The sequence below is a fragment of the Lissotriton vulgaris genome, chromosome 10 (genome assembly GCF_964263255.1).
Source record: "Lissotriton vulgaris chromosome 10, aLisVul1.2, whole genome shotgun sequence".
NCBI classification, from domain to species: Eukaryota; Metazoa; Chordata; class Amphibia; order Caudata; family Salamandridae; genus Lissotriton; species Lissotriton vulgaris.
The window spans coordinates 706,152,415-706,175,690 of record NC_141698.1 but is presented as its reverse complement, the minus strand read 5'-3'; the positions used below and the strand labels follow the sequence as shown (position 1 = coordinate 706,175,690).

At 46.3% G+C, this 23,276-nt stretch overlaps 1 protein-coding gene across 7 annotated transcripts in view; it reads right to left on the bottom strand.

Annotated features, from left to right (window-relative positions):
• The window catches only part of PARD3 (par-3 family cell polarity regulator), a 1,412,997-nt gene that overhangs the window by 64,577 nt on the left and 1,325,144 nt on the right, over positions 1-23,276 (bottom strand). For all 7 annotated transcript variants that reach the window (XM_086941535.1, XM_086941533.1, XM_086941537.1 and 4 more), the window contains one exon: positions 5,642-5,762. In XM_086941535.1, coding sequence (XP_086797661.1) covers positions 5,642-5,762 — 121 coding nt within the window. The remainder of the gene's footprint in view (positions 1-5,641; positions 5,763-23,276) is intronic.

The following is a 23,276-nucleotide window of genomic DNA, read 5'->3' as shown; positions in this document are numbered from 1 at the left end:
ATGAAGTAGATATAGCAAGGGCAGCGTTGGAACCTTTGTAACGGCTCATGATTGTTACAAACTCAAAGATTTTTCTCAGTATATTTAAATAATAGTTGTTTCTCTTCTATCATTTAGAGTGAGCTGCTTCTCCAGGTTTCATTGTTGGCCTGAACGGTGTTACTTCACTTTACCCAAGGCAAGAATTACAGCTTTATGGCACATTACCCTATCTGGCATTAATATATGTGTAGTGCACAATCGCCATTACAGGGTGGCATTGGTGAACACCAATTGCCTGCGATAGAGGCACACCCTTGTTCCTGGGTGGAGTTGTGTGTGGTTATAGTTTGCCCTTTGTGGGAAAAGTTGGGTGTGGATCCTAATGTTCTGGCACACGATTGTGTGATGTTGTGTTGGAGGTGTTGCTACTGGTATGTGTGCCGGTAAGTGTGCCAGTGTCCATAGGTGCATGAAATGATAGAGCACACTTTTTGCAGCTTTGAACACACCTCGTAGAGAGTCATTTCAAAGAGTGCAATTTTCAGACATTTCCCTTTTTTGTACAAAGTCTACTTGGGTTGTGCTAGAAGATGGATTACTATCCTTTGGTCACCTTGATATTGTAATTCGATTATCTAGGATTAACCCTTATCGATAAAATGCAGTGGCACGCTCAAATTAAGAAGGCTAGTTTAGATTAGCCCAAACTTCGGGGGAATTGGCCAAGATGTTTCAGAAAAATACCCATAAAATGGTCAGCCTGGTTATGGAAATTTATCAGATACAAGCAAGGGGGGGCGGCCCTATATGGAGCAGAAATCTGGGGTCGTCAATCACCTGATTCCCTCTCTAAGAACAAAAATGTCTTTATTAGGCAAATCTTAGGCCTCCCAAAAAGTACACCACTGACGCCACTCCGCCTGGACCTTGGGGCCGGTCCAATTGCTGATGAAGTTGCCCTCAGGCCCCTTCTTCACTGGAAACGTTTATGGTGCACACAAGAAGTAGTGGCTTTTAAGGATCAGATAAAGGAAGTTATGAATCTGCATGGGGCGGGCAAAAAAACATGGTTAGCCTATATTAAAAATACATTAGCTGCTCCAAGGATGGGCGACCTATGGTCTAATCCTGAATCATCTTGCCCGACAATTCCCAGGAAGGTTCTTTCAAAGCTTTTTAGAGAAATCAAGATAAATCAGATTAAGGGGAATGCCAGCCCTGGTATTCTGAGTGCACAATTTTTAGAAGTCAATGACCAATACAGGCTAGAACTTGTCCTTGACATTATCCAGCCACCCCTAGCCAAAAATTTTTATCTGCAATTTAGGCACGGGGTACTAGCACCCCGTGCCTTCACAAATAACTGGGGGTTGCACAGTCTAAGGGGTGTCCGGTTTGCGAGAGCACCTTTGAATTGGACCAACATGTACTGTTTGTTTGTCCAGCATACAGGAAGATCAGGCACCGATGGCTGCAACAGGTCTGCCGGAATCTCGGGACAACTCATTGTGGGAAGGCATACAGGATATTAAAATATGATACCAGTCTCCCTATTGTGTATTCAGATTCCCGATATTTATTCTCTATGTGGTGTGTTTGTTCAACTGTACTAAAATCTAGTCTGGCATAATCGGATCCTTTTAAAGTTTTAAGTAGTTTTTATCCTTCTTTTATTGTATGAAATGAGAAGTTTTTAATGATTTATTGAGACCTTTTAATATTCCACTGTCCAGCATCTTATTTCATTCTGTATATCAAAACTGTATGAAATGTGTTGCACTTTTTTAATGTACTTTTATGGCCAGACTGGCAGAAATAAAGATATTCATAATTGAATTGAATTGTAATAAGTAACAGCAAAGCTCAGTGTTATCAGAAGAAAGTCCACAAACATTTTTAGGATATATTTTTGAATCCGATATTTCTAGTGATAATACCCAGATGCCAAATATGATGATTTATTTTTTACAAGATAACATCAAGAAGTAACAATTGAATGCTGTTGAAGCAAACAGCTTGAGAAGGGGATCATTCTATGCTCGCATATTGCAGAAAAAAGATGACCATCATTAGACCTGCAGGTAAAAAAGAGCAAGTTAATTCTATTGCACATGGCCGTTTCTGTTTAAATACCTTGGCATCTCCTGGACTCTGCAACAAAGTTAGGCTGGGTCCATTCTGAATGAATATAGGAGAGGCAGACAAAGTGCCATTTCAAAACTGCACTGGTTTGTCTGGAGATGAAAGATGGGGAGGCTGGAAGACAGGACGCTGGACCAGGAAGTGGTTGTGCCTCATTTGGTTTGGTGCAGACAAAGAGATTTAGCCAATTTTGCAGTCTGGAGGTCAGCTGTTGTAAATTAACGGCGATTAGGCTAAGCATTAGCAGAAGACATGCTGCATTTGACCATTGTAGCAATTGAACAGACTCCATTTTGTATTTGTGGCAGCCATTTTGTCTGCCACATGTTGCCATGTGCTCATCATGTGCTTTGTCCTACCTCCTTGTTAACTGCGCCTGAAATCTGCCCAGCAACAGGCTATATTTAGCATCCCCCCACTTTCAGCATGCCCAGGCATGCCCAGTAGGGTCTGCAGCTGTTACTAATTAGTTCCAGATAGGAATGTGTTTACTAGTTTCTGAAAACTGTTAACTTCGCCCACTCATCGATTGTGCCTTCCAATATGCCCTTATATGTACATAAAACTTGCTCTTGTATTTTGTACCTCCTTCTTTTGAGCCCCCTCATTGTGTATAAAAGGGGCCATGTGCTTTAGTTTGGTGTGCTACTCTATACAATACTGAAGGGTGTTGTGTGGAATGTAGTACCACCTTTAAAGGTTTAATAAACTATGCTTTTGTATTTTCCAGTTTCTGTGCCAACTTCTTCCTATGGTCTAAGGACTGCAGAGAAGGGCGAACCCCTTGCACTGGTAGGCCTAGCTGAGGCTTGCTTACTTCAATTGGCGCCTGACACAGGGGGTTCATCGGCGACTCGGATGCCCGAAGGAGTGGTCGTGACGAATGATTGGAATCTCGCCGCGGACGTGATCACTGCCAGAAGAGACCCGAGTCTTGGCATCCAAGGCGTTGTTCCTTTCTTTCCGATCTGACCATCCAGGTGGTGCCGGTCCTTGACTGAGATCTCTTCTGTTGGCTTGCCGTGCAGTGGCCATTTGGTCGAATTTAGAACTTGGCAGTTGGAATCTGGACGCCCTGTGATTGGTAAGAACCGTTGTACGGTAATTGCTGTGGGTTTTGGAAGCCTAGGATTGGCAAGGCAGTTTTAGAATACGCTTGCAGTGGCAATTTTGGTTTGGTATGACTAGTCATGGTGTGTATGTGAAAGTGAAATACATGCGTTGCAACACATATAGGCAGGTAATGAGATTTTTCTCTAAAATTGTGATTTTGATTTGAACGGCACGACGTATTACAGATACTTTAAGTGCTACTTTGATTATAATACTGCATATTTTGCACTATTTTTGGCATGCCTGCTTTTAGCGCACTTCATAGGATGTGCTGCTTTTGTGGAAATAACCGGTTAAGACTTGAGGAATCTCAGCCGGCTCTCCCAGAGGGGACGCCTAATAGAGATATGTACATTAAATATGGTCTTTCTTCTATAATGTACAGCACATTATGGAGGAAACACACGAGAAAAGATCCCGAGTTACGCTGGCCAATGTATGGGTCATTTGATGTGCGAAAGATTGAGTATGTGGAACAGTGTATGTTCGAGCGGAAATCCAGACAAGACATGTTTGAATCTGTGCGAATGTGGGTGAAAGAAGTACGTGAGCGTGAGAAACGTGAGCAGTATATACCGTTCTCCAAACCAACAAAAGCGATTGAGAAATTGAGCCAGAAGATAGGGCTTTCTTATGTTCACTCCTCCAAATATGACAGGAACGGGGGTACCACAGAGGCACCCCTGGAATGTCAGAGAAAAACCAGGCGAAGTTCCAATGCATTTTGAGCGTCTTTAAATGATGACTACATCTGAAAGGAAAGCATGCCCTTTAAGGTTGCTTAAACTGGGACACTGGGTTGAGGCAGCACGTAAGGGATTTGTTGCAAACATACAAAGTCCCTCTTTAGTTCAAAATAGGCCTATTATTTAAAGCTGCTGACTGCTGTATGGCACTTTGGATTTTGCACGTGTTTGAAAATGAGGGGTCCAGAAGAAAATTGGTACTATTTGATTTCTCAATACTAGCTCACCAAAAACAGTTGGTTAAGTTGGTTGAGGGGAGGGTGAAATTGCGTAAATGTTTTAATGTATAGTACATGCAATTTTAGTGTGGAAAAAAAACAGATATTATGTTATTATTACTCGGTGGTCACCTGTGTGAGATACGCCCTTTATACAAAAGCCACACTAGACATCTGATCATTGTAAATGGCGCGGTCTATCTGAAAAATGTACTTGAGCTATGTTTTGGGTACAAAGCGAACACATTTTTTAAGGTCGCCTGCATCAAATTGTACTTAATGTACGCCTGAGGTACTTAAATCTTTTGACATACCTGCCCAATGTATGGGTGGCCAGATGTATGTGGGACGTTTTTCACTCAAACAAGTGTCCTGCGTACAAAACTTACTTAAGAGCATACAAAAGAACAAAAACAGATTATGTAAAACTCTATAATTACGCAATATTGGAATCACACAAACAAATAACATACCTGGCCAGTTTATAAACAACCCAGACCACCAGCAAAGAAATGTTGACAAATTAAGGTATTCATGGTCCCAGTAGTTTGGAAAATATTCAGGAGCCTTCCAAATGATATCCGTAGTTTCAGAAAGTGATAGTTTGACAAATGATCACTAACCACGAAGAAATAATGTTGTTTCCTAAATGAAGTTCCCAGTAAATAGTGGTCATGAAACGTCCACATCTAAAAAGTTACACATCTGCTCACATAATGACAGACTCGTTGAGAAAAAAAAGAGAATCAACAGGGTAATTGACTCCATTATCCCAGATAATGGGCTAAATTCAAGAAAACCTTCAGCATGTCATAACCAGCAGCCTATGTGCAAATACTGGAGTGAAGCTTCCACTGCCAGGAATAACACATCATCCCAAAGCCCTTACTTTGCAGACACATCTCTTTAATTATTGATGAGCAGACGACAGGCATTTGTTAAGACTTTGAAGGACACATGTTAATAATGAGGACACACCAGGAAAGAAAATCTAAAAGTGTTCACACACACACATAGATAAATAAACATTTGTAGTAATGCATTCTGACGTGTGTATATTATTGAAAGCAAATTGTCCTCGTTAACGTCATGCACCCACCCTCCAGGGCTGTGATGGTTCATGCGATGTAAAAGCTAACGCCGCCCCCCTTTTTGGAAAATCTCTATAGAATGATCGCTGCTTGGCACATTCAAGAATAAAGAGTCTGGGCGTTTACCAAGCAATTTATCCCCCTTTATTCAGCAGACTGATAGCCTACAAAATTAAGGGGCCATTCATGGACCACCGAGAATGATTTGATTAAGGTCAGAGGGTCATAGGTCAAACAAAACCCATTCAATATTGACCTACTGCATGCAAGACTTGGGTTAACGTCCAGAGGGGCTGAGCTTAATAACATTAGGGAGATCCTATTCACAGGGATATATTTCACTACTCACCCACGGTTGTTCAAAACTGTAGGTTCTTCTCCTTTCATCCACCTCATCTTCTTGCTTCGCTTGTTGAAATTCTTGCCGCAGGCGCTGTATCCGGTCGTGGTTGCTGGGAGTTGATCTATTGCTAGAAGTGTACCAAAGAAAGAAAATTAGTAGGACCATTTCAAGGGCATATTTTAAAAAAAACTGTACATCTCTCTAACACAAGAACTATTACAGAGTGAAAATCAAAGTAGAACTTATATTTATTTTTCAAGAAATAAAATCGGGGTGAGGACAAAAGCAACAACTTTGAGATAAAGAAAAATCAGGAAATCGTCACATAAATGCAAGTTTTGAAGAAAAGCACTTCTAAGTTATTAAGAGGCCAGTTTAAAATCACAAAAACAGATTTGTAGGTTACAGGGTCAAAGACTCTGATAGCAGATCTTGGAGATGATTAACATGTGGGACAATGAAGTCCTATAAAGGTCCCGAGACAGCTGTCGGGTCCCCATTGTTGTTGGTTTCATTAGGAACATATGAGCACCCTGTCAATACATTACGTTGATTACTTTGCGGATCAATAAAGCCCTGTCATCCCTGGGTTTGGTTTCAGACAAGTCTATTAAACTGATCAGCCGGATAACGATAGCGGCCAATGCACATACAGAATTCAATCGCCAGTGGATTTCTTTTAGTGGGAAGCCTACGGCTTTTTCAAAGGACCAGCGCTGATGTTAAACCAATAAAAAATTTAACATGTTCCGCCGGTGCCCTTTCCCTGAACTTGCGATTTCAGTATAGAGCCTAATTAGGCCATTCACAGCCTCAAAAGAAAAAAAAACACTATCAAAGATCTACCAACGTTTTTTGCCCAAAGGATTTTTTTAGCGGTTTCCATTGAATACACGTTGATCAATCAGCCCAAAAAGTGTTCAAATAAGGCTTTTCCAAAAATAAAGTGCTCAAATTTTCTAAAACTGAAATGAAAGCTTTTGGCCTGCCTTGTGCAGAGTACAGTCATTTACAAGACAGTAAATACAAGCCTGGAACATCACTTTTTGAAACCCAGTGACGTAGTAGAGGTATATATACCTTGGTGCTGATGCTGTCAATTAACAATGAATACATGTAGTTTAATGCAAGACTTTTTGTTTTTTTGTTTTATATAGCAGTTTTTTGTTTTGATTTATTTAGCGCAAGCTGGACCCGCAGATATCAAAACGCTTTACATGAGCAGCAGTTGTATTACAGACGGACACGATCATTTTTGTTGATACGGGGAGAATAAGTGATTTGCTCACAGGAAGTTTAGCGTCCCTGCCTAGACTCGAACCCGGTTCTCTAGCTTCAAGATCAACCACTCTAGCCCAGTGCTTTAAATGGGCGGGTACTGCTGGAACAGAGTAGCAACTCTTTTTTTTATTTAGGGGAAGGAGAGTATCTGCACTTCTCAAGAGAAACATAATACTTTTAATTGGAGAGTGCTGGCCATCCTCAGAAATAAGGAAGTACTCTGAAACAGAGTACCTGCACTTCTATTTTTCCATTTCAAGCACTGCTCTAGCCATTATTTATTGAAGATCATGCAGATTTACTGTGGTTAAATATTCCTGAAGGTGAGTCTGCGCCTATTTTGAGTCCGGCTATTAATGTATGAAGGACATGCGCTTCAGCTATCCGGCAAAGCTCCAGAGTCAAGTCCTTCATTAGTTAGACTGTTGTATTCCCCTTGCAGCTCTATCTCCACAACCTGGGCTCTTTTTTGCCTTAGAAAATGTGGCAATTCCTCAGGCACATCCAGAGCAATGAAGCGGACAACAAGGAGGGCAGCATGTTCACCTTGAAAAGCACTTCACATCTCTTTGGAGACTGGGATAGAGCTCTTTCAGGAATCACACGTTAAAGAGCCATTTGTCATGCTACTCTCCCCCCCCCCCTCTAGTCACGGAACTCATTTCACTATCTGAGATCACTGGGATAGCCCCAGATACTGCCTTTTTGCTTTTTTCCAAGAAAATTGAGCTGGTGATAAATATTTAGCAGCTTTTACAGCAAATAGATAAGTTGATTTTTAAAAAGGCTTTTTTTCACGTACAGAAATCATAGAGATGAGTCATTCTCCAGGAGAGAATTCAATGCTTTCCTTTTAAAACAGTGTGCTTGCAATGTTCGTTTGGAGATGGTCTGGTGAGATGTGGCATTTTTGTTTTTGTGAGCAATCCTGAGGGGAATGTGTTAATCTCTAGAAATGTAGGTAGCACAAACGTTTATCACAGATATGCTGAGCAATAGGCGAAGGAGATTAAACTTTATGACTACAATGTCTTGTTCTTCTCAGAACAATCTTACACAAACTCAAATGCTAGACCAGCACCCTTGGGGACACAAGCCATAGAGCATCAGTCAACATACAGCAACCATCCAACCCTCACAAATGTAGCAACACTCGGAGAAGGGCGAAAGGACTAAGAAGCAAGTGAGATCAAGTTCTGGAAACACGTATATACGAAACGTCACACACCTTAAACCAGTCTTTCTCTCAAGTAGCCTCATCATTATTGAACTCTCTACCTACAACCATCAGAAAGGACCCCTTACTTTGGCTCTTGGGAAATGTCTCATAACTTGCCTGTTTAATCTCTATCTGAATACCTATTGACCTATTTTCCCTAAATAGACACACAATCTCTATCATGAAGTTATTCCAGAAGCATATTACTATTTACGGTCATGTAATCCTGTTCACCTTTGTTTTCAGTTGTGCATTATAATTTCCAGTATTCTGCAAAGCACCTCTGTGCTTCATGGTGAGGAATACAACTGGAATATTGCAGTATTTGAGAGCAATAACAATAATGACAGTGGTGACCACAAGGCAAGACATCTCTGGGATGTACAAGGTGATTCCACTGAATTTAAATATCATGGTATTAATCATTTGAGGAAGCACCCTAGAGGCAGTGATCGAGAATTACAGTTGAGGAGACTAGTATCTATCCTCATATTGTAGCTTGGAACAGAATCTCCCTTAGGACATAATGCGGATGGCGAGTTACATGAACACTTATAGAAAGAAGTAGAATTAGCACTAAATGAAATGATAAGTCCCAGTTGTTGGAAAAAGTTTGATCACAAATCAAGTAATGCAATATGGAATTATAAGGTATGGGACTTCTTAGGATTCCTGTTTATCACAGCAAAATGAACAAGACTTTGATGCATTTATTTTGATCATTCATAAATGTGGAAAAGCAGAAATAGACACCAGTGGACCAATGATTTGCTTTTAACAAACAGAATGAGAAAGGGTTGTTCTGAAATGGTTCAAATGTATAATAAGGAGGAATTTGAATTTGAATGAGCTGGTGGTTTAATTTTCCCATATGTGAATTTCAAAGTAGATAAATTCGTATTGCTCCCAAAATAGCTTTGCATATGGGTCTGTATTGTTTAATTGCTGACATAGATGATTTTATACTCTGAATCATGTACCTTAAGTGCTGCCTCTTTTGCATCAAATATTAGACATACATTTTGTTTATATGTTAACATGAATTACTTTACTTTGTACCCCATGCACTTTAACTGTTATTTGTTTTGCACTAAGCACTATATGAATATTAGCTTTACCATGTACATATCTATAGGTTGATATGCATCATATACCCTATGCACTTTTAGTATTGTTCACTTTATAGCAGGTACTGGAATTGTGGGTGAACATGTTTTTATGCATAGAATGGGTATGGGGCTTTGTTTAAAAGGGCTCCTAGACGATGTTATTTAGGTTAAATACCGTCAGTTAAAAATGTGTTAATGATGAGATTTACTGCTTTGTTAGACTTGAGGCTATGGCATAAAACACAGTTTACACTGTTAGAGAAACATGATTTCCACGTATTTTATCAATGCTTTGTAAAAATATTTAGCTGAGTTAAAAAGAAGGGCGTAGGTCATTAGGACAAAGGGTGGCTCAGCGCGATAATGCAGCATGAAGCAATGTGCATAGAACAGGGGTTCGAATCTGAGGCTATACTTTTTTGGTCAACATGTGTAGATTAATTTAAGGTTTATTGAGATGTCTTTTTTAATGAGAATTAAGAGATAAATGTGGTTGGATATGCGCAGATAGTGAAAAACGCACTTAGAGGGGTGAATCAGTTCGGTAATCCTGTTGTATGTTTATACTTTACAGTGACCCCCGAAGAAGGGCTGGATGCCCGAAATGCATTGGGTTATGTGACAATAAATACTGCCTGAAATGAATTCACGTCTTTGTCATATTCTTGGTCAAAGTCTTAGTGACACCAGGAGAATAGTAGAAACTTGAAAATTAACGTGCACACGAAGGGCGCCTTCTCGTCTGTGGAAGATTGGAATATTGATGATAAATAATTTGGATTACAATGGATAAATGTGGAATAAGTAAAAAATAATGTTCGTATATAGGTACAGCCAAAGTGGCGTTTAGCTGTGCATTTCTGGGGACTGGAGAACAGTCCCACCTCTGATGATATTAGAACATTCTGCCACTAGAAGGCAGAATGTTCTAACAAATTAAACAAAGGCTTCTCAGAGCCCGTACTCAGAGAGGCCTGTGTTTAAACACCACTGGAATGTTGCTTTGCGGCCCTTTACCAGCCCGTAGAAGCACGGAGCACTCCATTGTCTGCAATGGAGTGCTCCACATTCTAATATTCTAAATTTGGTTCTATGATAGGAGACTACCTTGTGTAGGATTAGCTGCATTGAATATAAGACATTTTGAAACTGATGAATATTCTGTTTTGGAGTTATCTGACAGAATAGGCAACTTAATGCAGATTTACTTTCAATAGATTGTTGCAATTATTCACTAATCATCCATTGATGACTGTAATTGTGCTTTTATGAAAATATAAGAAAAAAGTAATTGACCAATTATTGTAAAGGAATTATGCGAACAATGTTCCATTACTGAACGTGAAAATGTACATTGTAATGTTTGTGAGTGTAGACAATAAACAGTGGGAAGTACATAAAAAACAATAATTGCGATGCTAGAAAATGTCAGACACTGTTTCAATTTAGTACTATAGAAGTTTTTTTCAGTTGTATATAGCGCTGACCTGACCCAGGGGTATCGGAGCGCTTTACAACAGTGTTTCATAATAGTTACATAGTAGAGCAGTCTTTAAAAAAACAAAGTTCGGCAGTCTAAGAGTGCTGAGGCTTCTTGAGGTAGTGTTTGAGTCCTGAGGTTGCCTCGTTGAATGCTTTATTGAGGTAGTCCGAAGTCTTGAGGCAGCTTAATTATTTGCACACATAAGTGCATGGTCTAGTTGTTGGGTAGGTGAAATGGATGAGGGACTGATTTCACTATATAATGATGGCTGATATAATAAGAGTTTTGATCTGGTTGTAGGTTTTTGTTTGACAGGAAGATATAAATATATACATTCCCCAGGTTGCCATTGGAAAGTTATGATCGTGTGTCCATAGGAAATTACTGTTTTGTGCTGCTAGTACATTTGGAGATGTTATATTAGTTTTTGAGCGAATAAAACTCCATAATTTTGCATATATCACGTAGCAGAGGATCTACAGGACCCACACCTCTCATGGTGAGATCTGATTGCCTGCCACCACATCAATCAGTTAAACAAGCGCAGATGCAAAAGTGAAAGCGACCGAGATATAAATTAGTAACCTGATCCACGACCAGCTGCCAGCCTGCGCACTCCTGCTCGCTCCCAAGACCCAAAGGCCATGGGAGTGAACATTTTGAGGAAAGGCGGGACAAGCACCCGCCTTTGGCCATTTGTGTACTTTCATTATTGAAAGCCACACGCAGAGGCCAATGGAATGTGTGGGAGCAGTCCGACCCACACGGAGAAGTCTCTGGGAAGTCTGGAGTGATTCCAAGAGGCCCTCTCCTAGAGCAGCACATGTGCGCTGTACTAGGCTCGACCTTAAACAGAAAAAAAATAAGAGGGTAGGAATACCCTGACCCCCTAGGCCTGGTGTTGGGGTCAAAAACATTTGTCTAAGCTTAGAAAATACTCCAGCTGGGTGGATGCAGACTTGTGTTTCCCTGCTTTTGCGTGAAGGAAAAGTCAAATTCTCCCCGCCCAGAGGAAGCAAGCATAAACAAAGCTGGCTCCCAATGCACTTAGGATGGGTGCATGCAGGAAGCCGGCAGGGCCTTAGGGGCCTCCCCCTGTAGCCCCCAAGGTAGTGGTGTGTGGGTGGGTGCCCTGGCTGGGCACCAGGGCAGCCTCCTGAGGCCCCAGGGGATGGGGTCCTTTGAGCCATATAAACTTTAGGTAGAGAATTGTGCACCCCTCTTCCCTTATATAAAAATAAAGGCCCTGGTAGATGGGGTTCCCAGGGCCCAAGGTAACTCAAGGAAGAGGGCGGCATGCCCCCCTCCCCATATTGAAAAAAGAAGAACCCTGTGGATGTGGTACCCGGGCCCAAAGTGTCTAGGGGAGGGGGGCCGCGCATCCCTCCACCTTAATTAAAAAGTAGTGCACCGGGGTGTTGTGTCTTTGGGACCATAATGTCTGTAAAGGCTAGGGAAGGGGTGCTGCGCACCCAACTCCCCAATAAAAAAAATTTAAATGGTGTCTGGGGCTGGCACCGGGATACAAAATTGAATAATAAATGAGCAGCAGAAGCTGTTCATTTATTATTCACTGCTCAAGCATGGGGCGCCCCATAATATTCTGTGCTGCCTTTTTTGTTTATTAATTTTCAAGCTTGGCGCTGCCCCTAGAATAGAGAGGAGCACCACTAAGCATTTTTGTTAATGTCAGGAGCATGCAGAAAGTGAAGCTGCCCCCCAGCAACATAAAAAAAGTATACTGGCTCATTATAATCAACCTCCCAGGATCCCAGGAGAGCATACAATATTTTTTGAAGCACTCCCAACTGGAGCTCTAAGCTCTTCAGCTGGAATGCAAGGCCCTCTTGTGGTTGCTTTTATGATTGTATTTTGTGGGCTAAAAATTCTTAAACGAAACACTCAGAGAAATGTTGCTTTTAGTTAAAACAAAATATATAAACATCTTAAATCTCTCACTTTGCATTTTTATCAGGGATGTCACGGACCATGTCATGAGTTACGTAATAGGTGAGGTCATAAGCAGTGCATTGTGGGGCAATAAGTTATAGTTAGCTCAGCTAACTGGAACTTCTGAATTTCACTGGTTTTGTTCAAGTGAAACCTGAGCCTAAGTATAATGTCTCTGTAACCTTTGTTTTTTGCAGTGAATTTCTAAGGTTTTTTAAATGCTAATTCCCAACTATAACATCCCTGTAACCTTTTGTTTTTCAGGTAATTGCTATAGTTTTTTTTAAGAAGTAGTAGCATTTTCAGAGTGGTGGAGAAAGGGGGCTGGGCCTTCGACTAGCTCTCAGGAACCCCACTGTGTAGGACTTACAGGAGGTACCAGAAGGGCTTCTTAGCCCCCAAAGGTCCATCAGGAGTAAAGTGGTCGCCGTCCCCCAACCAGTAGTGCACCTGAAGGTGCGTTTGCAGAGTGGTGGAGACAGGGGGCGTGGCCTCTGAAGACCTCTTAGTAATCCTTTTATGTGGGACTTACCTCCAGTAAGTCCCACACAGCACGATTGCTGTGATGTTGTTGGAGGCCTTTTCCCCTTTCTCCACCACTCTGCAAACATGCTTCCAGTTGCACTACTAGTTGGGGTATGAAGTCCCATTGGCTCTTGAGGGTCCTTGGGGCCAACTATCCCTCCTGTTACCTCCAGTAAGACATACACAGCTGGACTTCTGAGAGGTCGTCAGAGGCCACGGCTATTTTCTCCATCACTCTGCAAACGCACCTCCTGGCGCAACACTGGTTGGGGTAAGAAGTCCACTTTAGTCCTGAGCCCCTCAAGAGCCAAGGGGACTTCATCCCCCAACCAGCAGTTCGCCAGGAGAGGCGTTTGCAGAGTCGTGGAGAAACGGGGCATGACCTCCGGCGAGTTACCAGGCTTTTCTATTTTTCATTTTTATTTTTAGGGAAAACAGGCTGCGATTTCGGCCCCAGGGACCCCACCACCAAGGCCAGGCATTTTTATAATGGGGAGGCAGCCGCACGACCCCCCTCCCCGGGCCTATTTCTGCCCATGGGAGTCAGTAATGACAGATTATTCTGAAACTCTCCTGGAAGGATTAAAGGTGGATGAACTTTTATTTAGAAAAGATTTGTGAGGATCCATCAAACTGCACCAGAGTTATTAACATAACACAAAATGCTTTATGTAAAGTCTGTCCTAGTTATATCTACACTCTGGTAACCGCCACTGTGTGACACATAGATAGATGGACAGATAGACAGATAGACAGATAGATAGACAGATAGACAGATAGACAGATAGACAGATAGACAGATAGACAGATAGACAGATAGACAGATAGACAGATAGACAGATAGACAGATAGACAGACAGACAGACAGACAGACAGACAGACAGACAGACAGACAGACAGACAGACAGATAGATGGTTCTGGCTTACTAGGAATATCAATTTCCGAAATCTCTAAATGTAAATGTAAAGCTAATTTATACCGCGCTAACAATCGCTCCAAGGAGCATCTCGGCGCCAATGAAGGACAACCAGATGTAAAAGTTGCCTTACTGCTTAAAGAGACCAGGACCGGAGTCACACTAGTGCTCTGGCGGTTGAGTCTGGGAGATTGTAAATCCAGGTTTTCAGTTGTTTGCGGAAATCAGATTCCTTGTCCAGTGCTCTTAAAGGTGGGGGGAGGGCATTCCATGCTTTAGCACCCAATACCGCTAGGGATTTACCCCACGGGTTTTAAGTCTGAACCCTGGAATGGTCAGAAGATTGGCATTTGAGGACCGTAGTGCTCGAGTTGGGCAGTATTTTACAAATTTTTTCCTTAGGTACAGAGGGCCTGAGTTGTGCACAGCATGAAAGGTGATTGTCAGTACTTTGTGCAGGACCCTTTTTGTTATAGGCAGCCAGTGTAGTATATTGAGGGCTTTGGTTGCTGAGGATTTTCTTGGATTTTCTACTTCTATGCCCCTTTTCCTGGACCTCTTATACCAATGTAATATGGGGCTGGAACCATCTTTTGCTAAAGGTGTGAGGGAAAGAAGTCAGGCCAGATAGGATCTTGTTGCTGACAAGAAAGTGAGAGCAGTGACACTTTTCTCCGCCAAACACTTCCGCTACCACCGGTATGACCACTTCCTTGTTGGTAGGCAGGGGAAAGACCTACAAGATGTCAGTGTTGAATATAAGATGCTGTCTAGCGACGAGACAAGAGACAGAAACAGTCAACAGATGGTTCACTGACAAGAATAGTGGTCATTAGATAGCACACAGACTATAATAAATGGGAATCCTGAAGTTACACCTCTGGCGCTGTCATACACTAGTGTATTGCACACAAAACCTTCTAGTACATAAGATTCATCAACAATGTTGAAAATCTGTTCTTTTTAGCAATTAAGGACAACTGCATCAGCAAAGCATTTTTCATCATTAACCTTAAATTAATAATGTTCCCACGTTAGCGTCTTAGCACAAAGAATTCTGCAATGCTCTCATCTAACAGGATAACTTATGAAGTATAGCAGCGTTTTAAAGTTCTCACCATGATGGACATTTTATAAGACCCTAAGGAGCAAGACACAATGTATTCATGACCTCAACTGGATGAGAAATACAATGTGGAAACTAATCTCAAGGAAGAATTGCATATGAGGACTGGCTGAGAGATTGTTCCGCAATACCGACAAGTCAAGGAGCTCGTACTTATGGGAATGACATTGGTTAACTAGAAACAGTAGCGCTTACAAGACGTAAGAGGGAGGACACCAGTTTGCACTGGCAGGCATGTTAGTGATTCATTCAACTCAAAATTTTATAACCTAATATAATTTTTCATTGCATCATCCAGCAGTAGGATTTTTTTTAATGTTAACCCCTCTACTCTCCAATAGTCAGAGTTAGGTCTTAAAAGAGTACAGCTTTAAATATGCTTTATCATGAAAACGCTACAGTACACGATTTGGACACTGGTCATATGTTGCCATCCTTGTCGTTCCCTGATAAAAGAAGGCAGACTAACTATTGCGGTTGCACATGCAGAACACCAGTAGTTCACCCGTGTTCTTATAAATGTTTGCTGAACATAGACAACGAGTTCTGTATCTTTTCTGGACATTGTTACACTTCTGTTTTTGGTTCACAGGCTGGTATGTTTAATGTTGGGCAGATGACGGTATAGGTCATTGGGAGAGTTTCCCGGTTTACACCTATCGGAATTTGCTTATAGAGGGGGGCGTGGCTTGGGCGCCGATGGCGATGGTCGCCTGAGAGCTCGGCTCCGGGACTAAGCCCGAGTTTATCCTGAAAATCGGTGGCTGAGGGGCACCCCAAACCCCGCATTCGGTTGTGCGAGGCGACGACACCCTGCCGGGGGCCTTAGTGGAATTTGGACGGGGACTGCTCTGAAGAAATGCCGAAGTTTGCGGAGTGGCGGAGTGCGACCCAACATGGCGCCCGGATCCCTTTGTCCCCTCGATCGGAGCTACTGAGCTGAGGAGGACTCGCGGATGTCGGCTGGCACCCGGCTTCATCATCCTCGGTTGTTTTGGACAGTGGACATTGACGGGCTCAGACTTTATGCAACGGGTTCACACTCGATTAGACGACTGGGCGGGTGCCCACGCACTGGAGGGCACCGGGTGTGGGAGCCTCCGGCTACAGGTGGTGGCCCGCATCGCGACTCCGCAGCCAGATACGTCCTCCCGGCCAATTCAACTACATGGGAGGCGCGACACTCTGGCGCCACGGAACAACCGAGGGAGTTGGTGGCCCTCACCCGGGAGCTATAGTGGGTGAACGGGCCTGCCCGTCCAGGCGACGGTTGTCTCCGCCCCCTCATCGGTGCCCTCGGACGACGTGGCGGTGGTGTGAGCCGAGGCGGCGGAGCCCCTACAGGCACTGGAGAAGGAGATCGCCCAGACCCGATGTGAGACGGAATTCCCGGGAAGGTCGCGATCGACTCCTGTACGCGGAGACACTTACTCCGGGACACCTACGGAGAGCCCCCGGCAGCATGGGGAAACCCAGAGGAGCCAAGGGATCCACCCAGACCACCTCGGACTCTGAAGCCCAGGACAAGGAAGAGCAAGGAGACCCCAAAAGACCTGATGGCGCTCCGCTGCAGCAACAGTTCGACCGAATACTGGAGGCGATAGAGGCTACTCGGTCGGCCCTCCAACAGGACATTGCTCAGGTGGCGACAGGCCTGGGCCTCCTTAGGGCGGACCATGGTAAACTCTCGGACCGGGTCAAGGAGGTGGAGGGCACGGTGAAAACTTTGGAACCGGCGCAGAGAACCTTAGCTGCGACGATAAAGGATGCCATGTCCCGAATCGAGACCCTCGAACGGAGGGCGGAGGATGCGGAAGGCCGCAACAGAAGGAACAACATCCGAGTGGTGGGCCTACCGGAAAAAATCGAGGATGGTGATATGGTGCGATACTTGGAGACCTGGCTCCGAGACACGGTGGTCCCGGAGGGGCTGTCCTCCTTCTACACTCTGGAACGGGCCCACAGAGTTCCAGCACGACCCCTACAGCAGGGACGCACTCCAAGGCCGGTGGTGGCGCGGTTGCTACATTTTCGGGACAGAGACTTGATCCTAAACGCCGCCAGGCACAATGGTCCGTTCCAGGTCGCGAACAGTCAGGTGAACATCTTCCCTGACTATACCTACGAGACGCAACGCAAGCGGTTCTCCTTCCTGGCGGTTAAGCGTGAACTCAGAAGTGAGGGCATCCAATATTCCCTCCTATTCCCCGCGAAGCTCCGCGTCATTGTCGACGACAAAGCCCAGTTCTTCGACACCCCGGAGGAGGTCTGTAACTGGCTCGAACTGTATCGGACAGGGAAAGATGGTTTCGGCGCCTCGACCCAACGGGAGGATGAGCCGGAACAAAGGAGGCGATCCAAGAGAGTCAGAAATCGCCGCGGCCGCACGGGAGGGCCATCGACTGCGGAGACATCATCGGAGCGGAGGGGAGTGTTGGAGGTTCTGTCGGAACTATCGGGAGCAAGAGATGAAACTCTCGAGGAGGAGGAAGAAAACCCGGGTGCCCAGGGGGCACCATCGGACTCGGAGGATTCAGTGGCAGACAGTACCCATACACCGGTGATCACACCGAAGTCGGTGGAGGACCTCTTAGACGGACAAGGGTGACGGGGTACGCTGCCTTGTTTTGGGTGGGGGCCCGGCAGGGGGGAGGCGGCTGCCGTTCTTTATTGCTGATAACGGAGGAGGGAGGGTTGGGGGGCCTCTGCTCTTGCCCCAGGAGGGTTTGATACCGGGGGGGGCTTGCTATAGTCCTGGTAGCCTGGGCGACGAGGGCCCACTGCCTCCGCCCAGCCCGCACCTGGCCCATAAGGCCTTCCTACGGTGGCGACCGTGGGACTAGGGGAGGTTTTGGGGTTGATACACGCCGAGGTTTGGATGGGATCTAGATGGTGCAGTTTGGGTCCTGTTCTGGGGGGGTTGGGGGGGGGCCTTGTTGGTTTTTGGGTGGTTTGGTTTTGGTTGGGGAAAATGGCCGCCATCAGCGCTGAGTGGATTGATGCTTTTTCTTTGGGGGGACCCAAACGGGAAGACTGTGCAAGAACACTATGGGACAATGGCTGATGTTTCTAACTTGAAATGTGTTACTTGGAACGTGAGGGGGCTTCACACTATGTCCAGGCGTCACAAGGTCCATGCTTATTTAGTGCGTAGGGGAGTGCAAATGGCGCTGCTGCAGGAAACGCATCTGAACAAGGCGGAAGGGGCGGCGCTTCAGCGTAGGTGGCGAGGGCAGGTCTTCTCCACGGCGTACTCTGCTTATGCCAGGGGGGCGCTAATATGGATTAGGGCAGGAGTCCCCTTTCAGGTCACGAGGACAGTGTTGGACCCAGAGGGGCGTTTCGTGGCCATCTCAGGCACCCTAGGAGGGAGGGATCTGAACGTTTGCTGTGTGTATGCTCCTAATGTTGACCAGACTGCCTTCCTTTCCGGGTTATCGGGCTCGCTGGCCCACTTTTTTGCCGGGCCCCTCCTGCTGGGGGGAGACTTTAACTCCGTAGTAGATGTGGACATGGACCGCTCGCACCCCCCGCTCCCCGATTCCCCGGTCCGGCGTACGGCCAAGGGTCGTCAGGATTGGCAGACCCGCTGGGGTTTGACGGACATTTGGAGGACGCATCACCCCGCGACTAGAGATTATTCATACTTTTCGAGCCTCCATGAGCTACATGTCAGGCTAGATGGCTTTCTTGGTTCGCCTGAACTAGTTTCGGCAGCGGTCCGTTCGGAGTACCTATCGCGGACTATCTCGGACCATAACCCCCTCCTGCTGGACGTTCGCTGGTTCCCCGGGACGCCGGCAGTACCCACCTGGAAGATGCGCCCCGAGATCCTCGAGGACAGTGTCTTCAAGGCGGACCTAGGGGAGAAAATCGCGGATTATTTTGCGTCCAACGGCGGTTCCGCGAGTACTAGGGCGTTCGAATGGGACGCTTTTAAGGTGGTGGTGAGGGGCTACTGTATCTCTAAGAAGGTGGGCATGAGGCGTGTTATCCTGGCAGATTTAGATACAGCGGACCGGGCACTCCGCGAACTTGAGGTTAGCCGTCCCGGGCACCCGGAATTACAAACGCAAACGGTAGAGGCGAGGGAGAAGGTAGCGGTAGAGGTCGAGCGGCTCCGCTGTTTTGATTATAAGGCCTATACGGTCCGGTCTATTGCGGAGGGAGATAGGTCAAGTGCGTTGCTGGCGTGGTTGGCCAACCCCACGCGCCAGTCCCAGACAACGACAAACATGCGTAGGGCAGATGGGACCGAGGTTTGCACCCAACCGGAGATTCTTAGTTGCTTCCGGCATTACTACGAAAGTTTGTACCGTAGTCGCTCCGCGCGTGACCCGGATCGGCTTGACAACTATCTTAGCCCACTGGAACTCCGCACAGTAGGACAGGAAGTGGCTGAAACCCTGGGATCCGATATCGACTTAGGGGAGATCCGCGGGGCCATCAAACGGATGGCGAGAAACAAGACCCCGGGCCTAGATGGCCTCCCAGTGGAGTTCTATGCAGCTTACGCTGACCTCTTGGCCCCTCGGTTATTAGTGGTCTACAGGGAGGCGAAGAGGTTGGGTCGTCTCCCTGGCTCGATGTGTGAGGCGTTGGTGGTTCCTCTCCTCAAACCGGGCCGGGACTCGTCCGACCCGGGGTCTTACCGTCCCCTATCCATGCTGACGGTGGACTACAAAATATTGAGCAGCATCTTAGCCTCGAGGCTGCTGGGACATATGAGTTCCCTAGTACATGAGGACCAAGCCGGTTTCATCCCACGGCGGAATACAACTATGAACATCCGACGGTTGTTCCGCTTGCTTGGGGAACCATTTGTGGAAGCCCCGTCCCCGGTGGTCTTGTCGGTAGACCTGGAAAAGGCTTTTGATAGCCTGGAATGGGACTACCTATGCACGGTATTACGGAGATTCGGCCTCGGGGAGGGATTTGTCAAGTGGACCGCAGTCCTCTACGCTTCCGCTTCGGCCAGGGTTCGATCGGGCCCTTTGATTTCGTCGCGATATCCGGTGGAACGGGGCACGCGGCAGGGATGCTCTTTATCCCCGCTTCTTTTTGCACTAGCGGTAGAGCCGCTGGCGATGCACCTCCGCTCGGGAGCCCACTACACGGGCTTATGGACGGCGGCGGGCCCGCATTATGTCTCGCTCTATGCGGACGATCTGTTGCTCTTCCTGGAGGATCCGGTCGACGCTTTGCGGGGAGCGGAAGTAGCGCTAACGGAGTTCGGAGCAGTCTCGGGTCTCCAAGTGAACTGGTCTAAGACCTGCCTCTTCCCAATGCGCAGGGGCACCCCCGCTCCTACGCTAAGTAAGGAGATCAGGTGGGAGCCCGACTGCTTTAAATACCTCGGGGTATTTGTGTATCATGACCAACCCGACCTCCTAGATGGGAACATTGCCCGTTGCATGCGAGCGCTCCGAGGCTGCATGGACTTCTGGGCCACGCTGCCGCTCTCAGTGGCGGGACGTATTGCCCTGCTCAAAAAGGTGGCGCTCCCCCGGCTATTGTACTACTTCCGAACCTTGCCGATTTGGGTCCCACCGGCCACGTTTCGTCGCCTGCGTTCTATGGTGATCGGGTTCCTCTGGGGAACGGGCCGGCGGCGGGTGGCCCTCAACACCCTGATGAGGCCAAAGGACGAGGGGGGGCTTGCTGTGCCGGATTTCGAGAAGTACTACCTGGCGGCACAGCTCCAGACCTACACCCAGGAGATAGCCAGGGAATTCAGAGGCCCGGAAGACGGAAGGGGGACGGGTATGGCCAGGCACATCCTCTCCTTTATCGCGCTGCGACAACGCTTGATCCTACGGGACCTATCGATGGAGGAGCGGACTATCCGACTGTGCTGGAACCGGGCTCACGCTAGAGGCCACTCACGGAATCCATATGCACCTGAAATACCGTTGGGGATGCTGACGGCCCTCCCCCACGGAGGGGATTGGTCACGATTGGCGGACTGGGAGGACTCAGGTTTACAGCTCGTCGGGGACCTGTATGAGGACGGAGCGCTCTTGTCCTTTCAGGATCTCATTGACCGCTTTGGGATCTCCAGGGGCGACTTTCTGCTGCATTCGGCCATTGTGCGAGCGATCCAGGCGCACTGGCGGAACGGGTTAGAGGAACCCCAATTATCTCAGGTATGCCAGTACGTGATGATGTCGGCGGGCACGGTGAAGGCGGTCACTTGCCTCTACGGCAGGTTGATCACCGAGGGGTTGGTTCCTCTCACCACATTGAAATCCCGCTGGGAGGAGGACATTGGTAGGGAGATACCGGAGACGACCTGGGCCCAGCTGGTGAGGCGTGCCTGGAAGGGTACACGCAGCGCCCGTTTCCAACTGGTCCACTATTATGTTCTCCACAGAGCGTACCTGACCCCGGTAAAGATCAGGCGTTATTTTGCCACGGCTTCAGCAGAATGCCCTAGGTGCCCGGCTCAGGAGGCGGACCTTTTACACATGCTATGGGCCTGTCCAGGGCTGACGTCCTACTGGCAGGAGGTAGAGGCGACCTTAGAGGAGGTGACGGGGAGGCATCTATCATTCGATGTGGCGGTGGGGCTCTTGCACTGGTTCCCCCACACCCCCCGGAATAAAATCTCCAGTAAATTCATTGACCTGGGGCTCCTACTTGCTAAGCGAGAGGTGACCAGGAACTGGAAGGCACGGGCTGGTCCGGCAGGCAGCAGATGGCACAGTGAGCTTTTGAAGTGGGCGGCGGGTGAGAGCGCGCTGAGATACCAGCTGGCTTGGAGGCAGGGTAACGAGAAGGCGCAGGAGGCCGCGTTAGAGTGGGAAACGCTGGTGCAGGCCCTCAGAGATTATTGTACCCCCAGCGACTCCGATTGTGATGAGGCAACTCGCCCCGAGTCCCGATAACCATTAGCATTGATAGCACTATTACCTTCACCGTGGGTCAAGCAATGGATCCTACGTTGATGAGCTCCCTGGCGCTGATGGTGGGGGGGGGGGGGGGAGAGTTCCGTAGTTAATGGGCAGTTCAAGGGGGGGGGTTACTGTGGGGGTATTGGGTTTGTTTAGAAAAGCAGAAGACGGACAGTGTGTCATCCGGACCAGCTCCAGCATTCTACTGACCCCAGCTTATTTGCCGCCCGACCCCAGGGATATGGGCTAATTGGCTGTGTACAAACGTTATGGAGGGGGATCAGTGGGCTTTCTGTTGTACATATCGTTCATAACACAATGCTGGTCGATACTGTATTGATTTACTGATTCCTGCAATAAAAATATATTTAAAAAAAAAAAAAAAAAATCGGAATTTGCTTATGAGGCAAGTTGTTTAGCGCTCTGAAGCTGCTGTTCCATGGGCTAGAGTTATATCGGTATGTATTATCTCTTATTAAAACCTCAAGATTCAGAAATGAGTTGTCAGACCTACCATATGGTGCCCAATATTTCTTTTTAATTTTTTTAATTTATTTATTTTTATAGAGTTTTATATAGAGCGAACTAGACCCGAAGATATCTGGTATCAGAGCGCTTTACATAGCACCAGTTTTGTTACATGAGGACACATTCATTTTTGGGCACGGGGAGATTAAGTGATTTGCCCAGAATCACAGGATGTTGAGCGTTGTTGCCGAGACTCTGACCCAGTTCCCCAGCTTCGACATCGACCGCTCTAGCCGCAAGGCTACATCCTCTCCCCTAATTTATAAACAGACCCTTATTTCTATGGTGTAGCTGGTCTGAAACATTTTCAAATACATTTCTCACTGAAAATGCGAGCAATATATGGGGTTTATATAGTCAGTCACTTTATATTGTTATGAAAAAAAAATACATTATTTGTAAAGCGCTGCTGCGACAAGCTCGAGTTTAGAAATGCCCTATGTAAATAAACCTACAAATAAATAAGTATCTAAGTATAGCAAATAAAAATAAATACTATTTCTTTTTGAACAAGGTCCTGAATTGTAAGAAATGCAGACATATTGTGTACTTGTAAACTACAATCCCCGAAAAGGCACAAAATGGACATCCCTAAAAATAGAACCTTTTA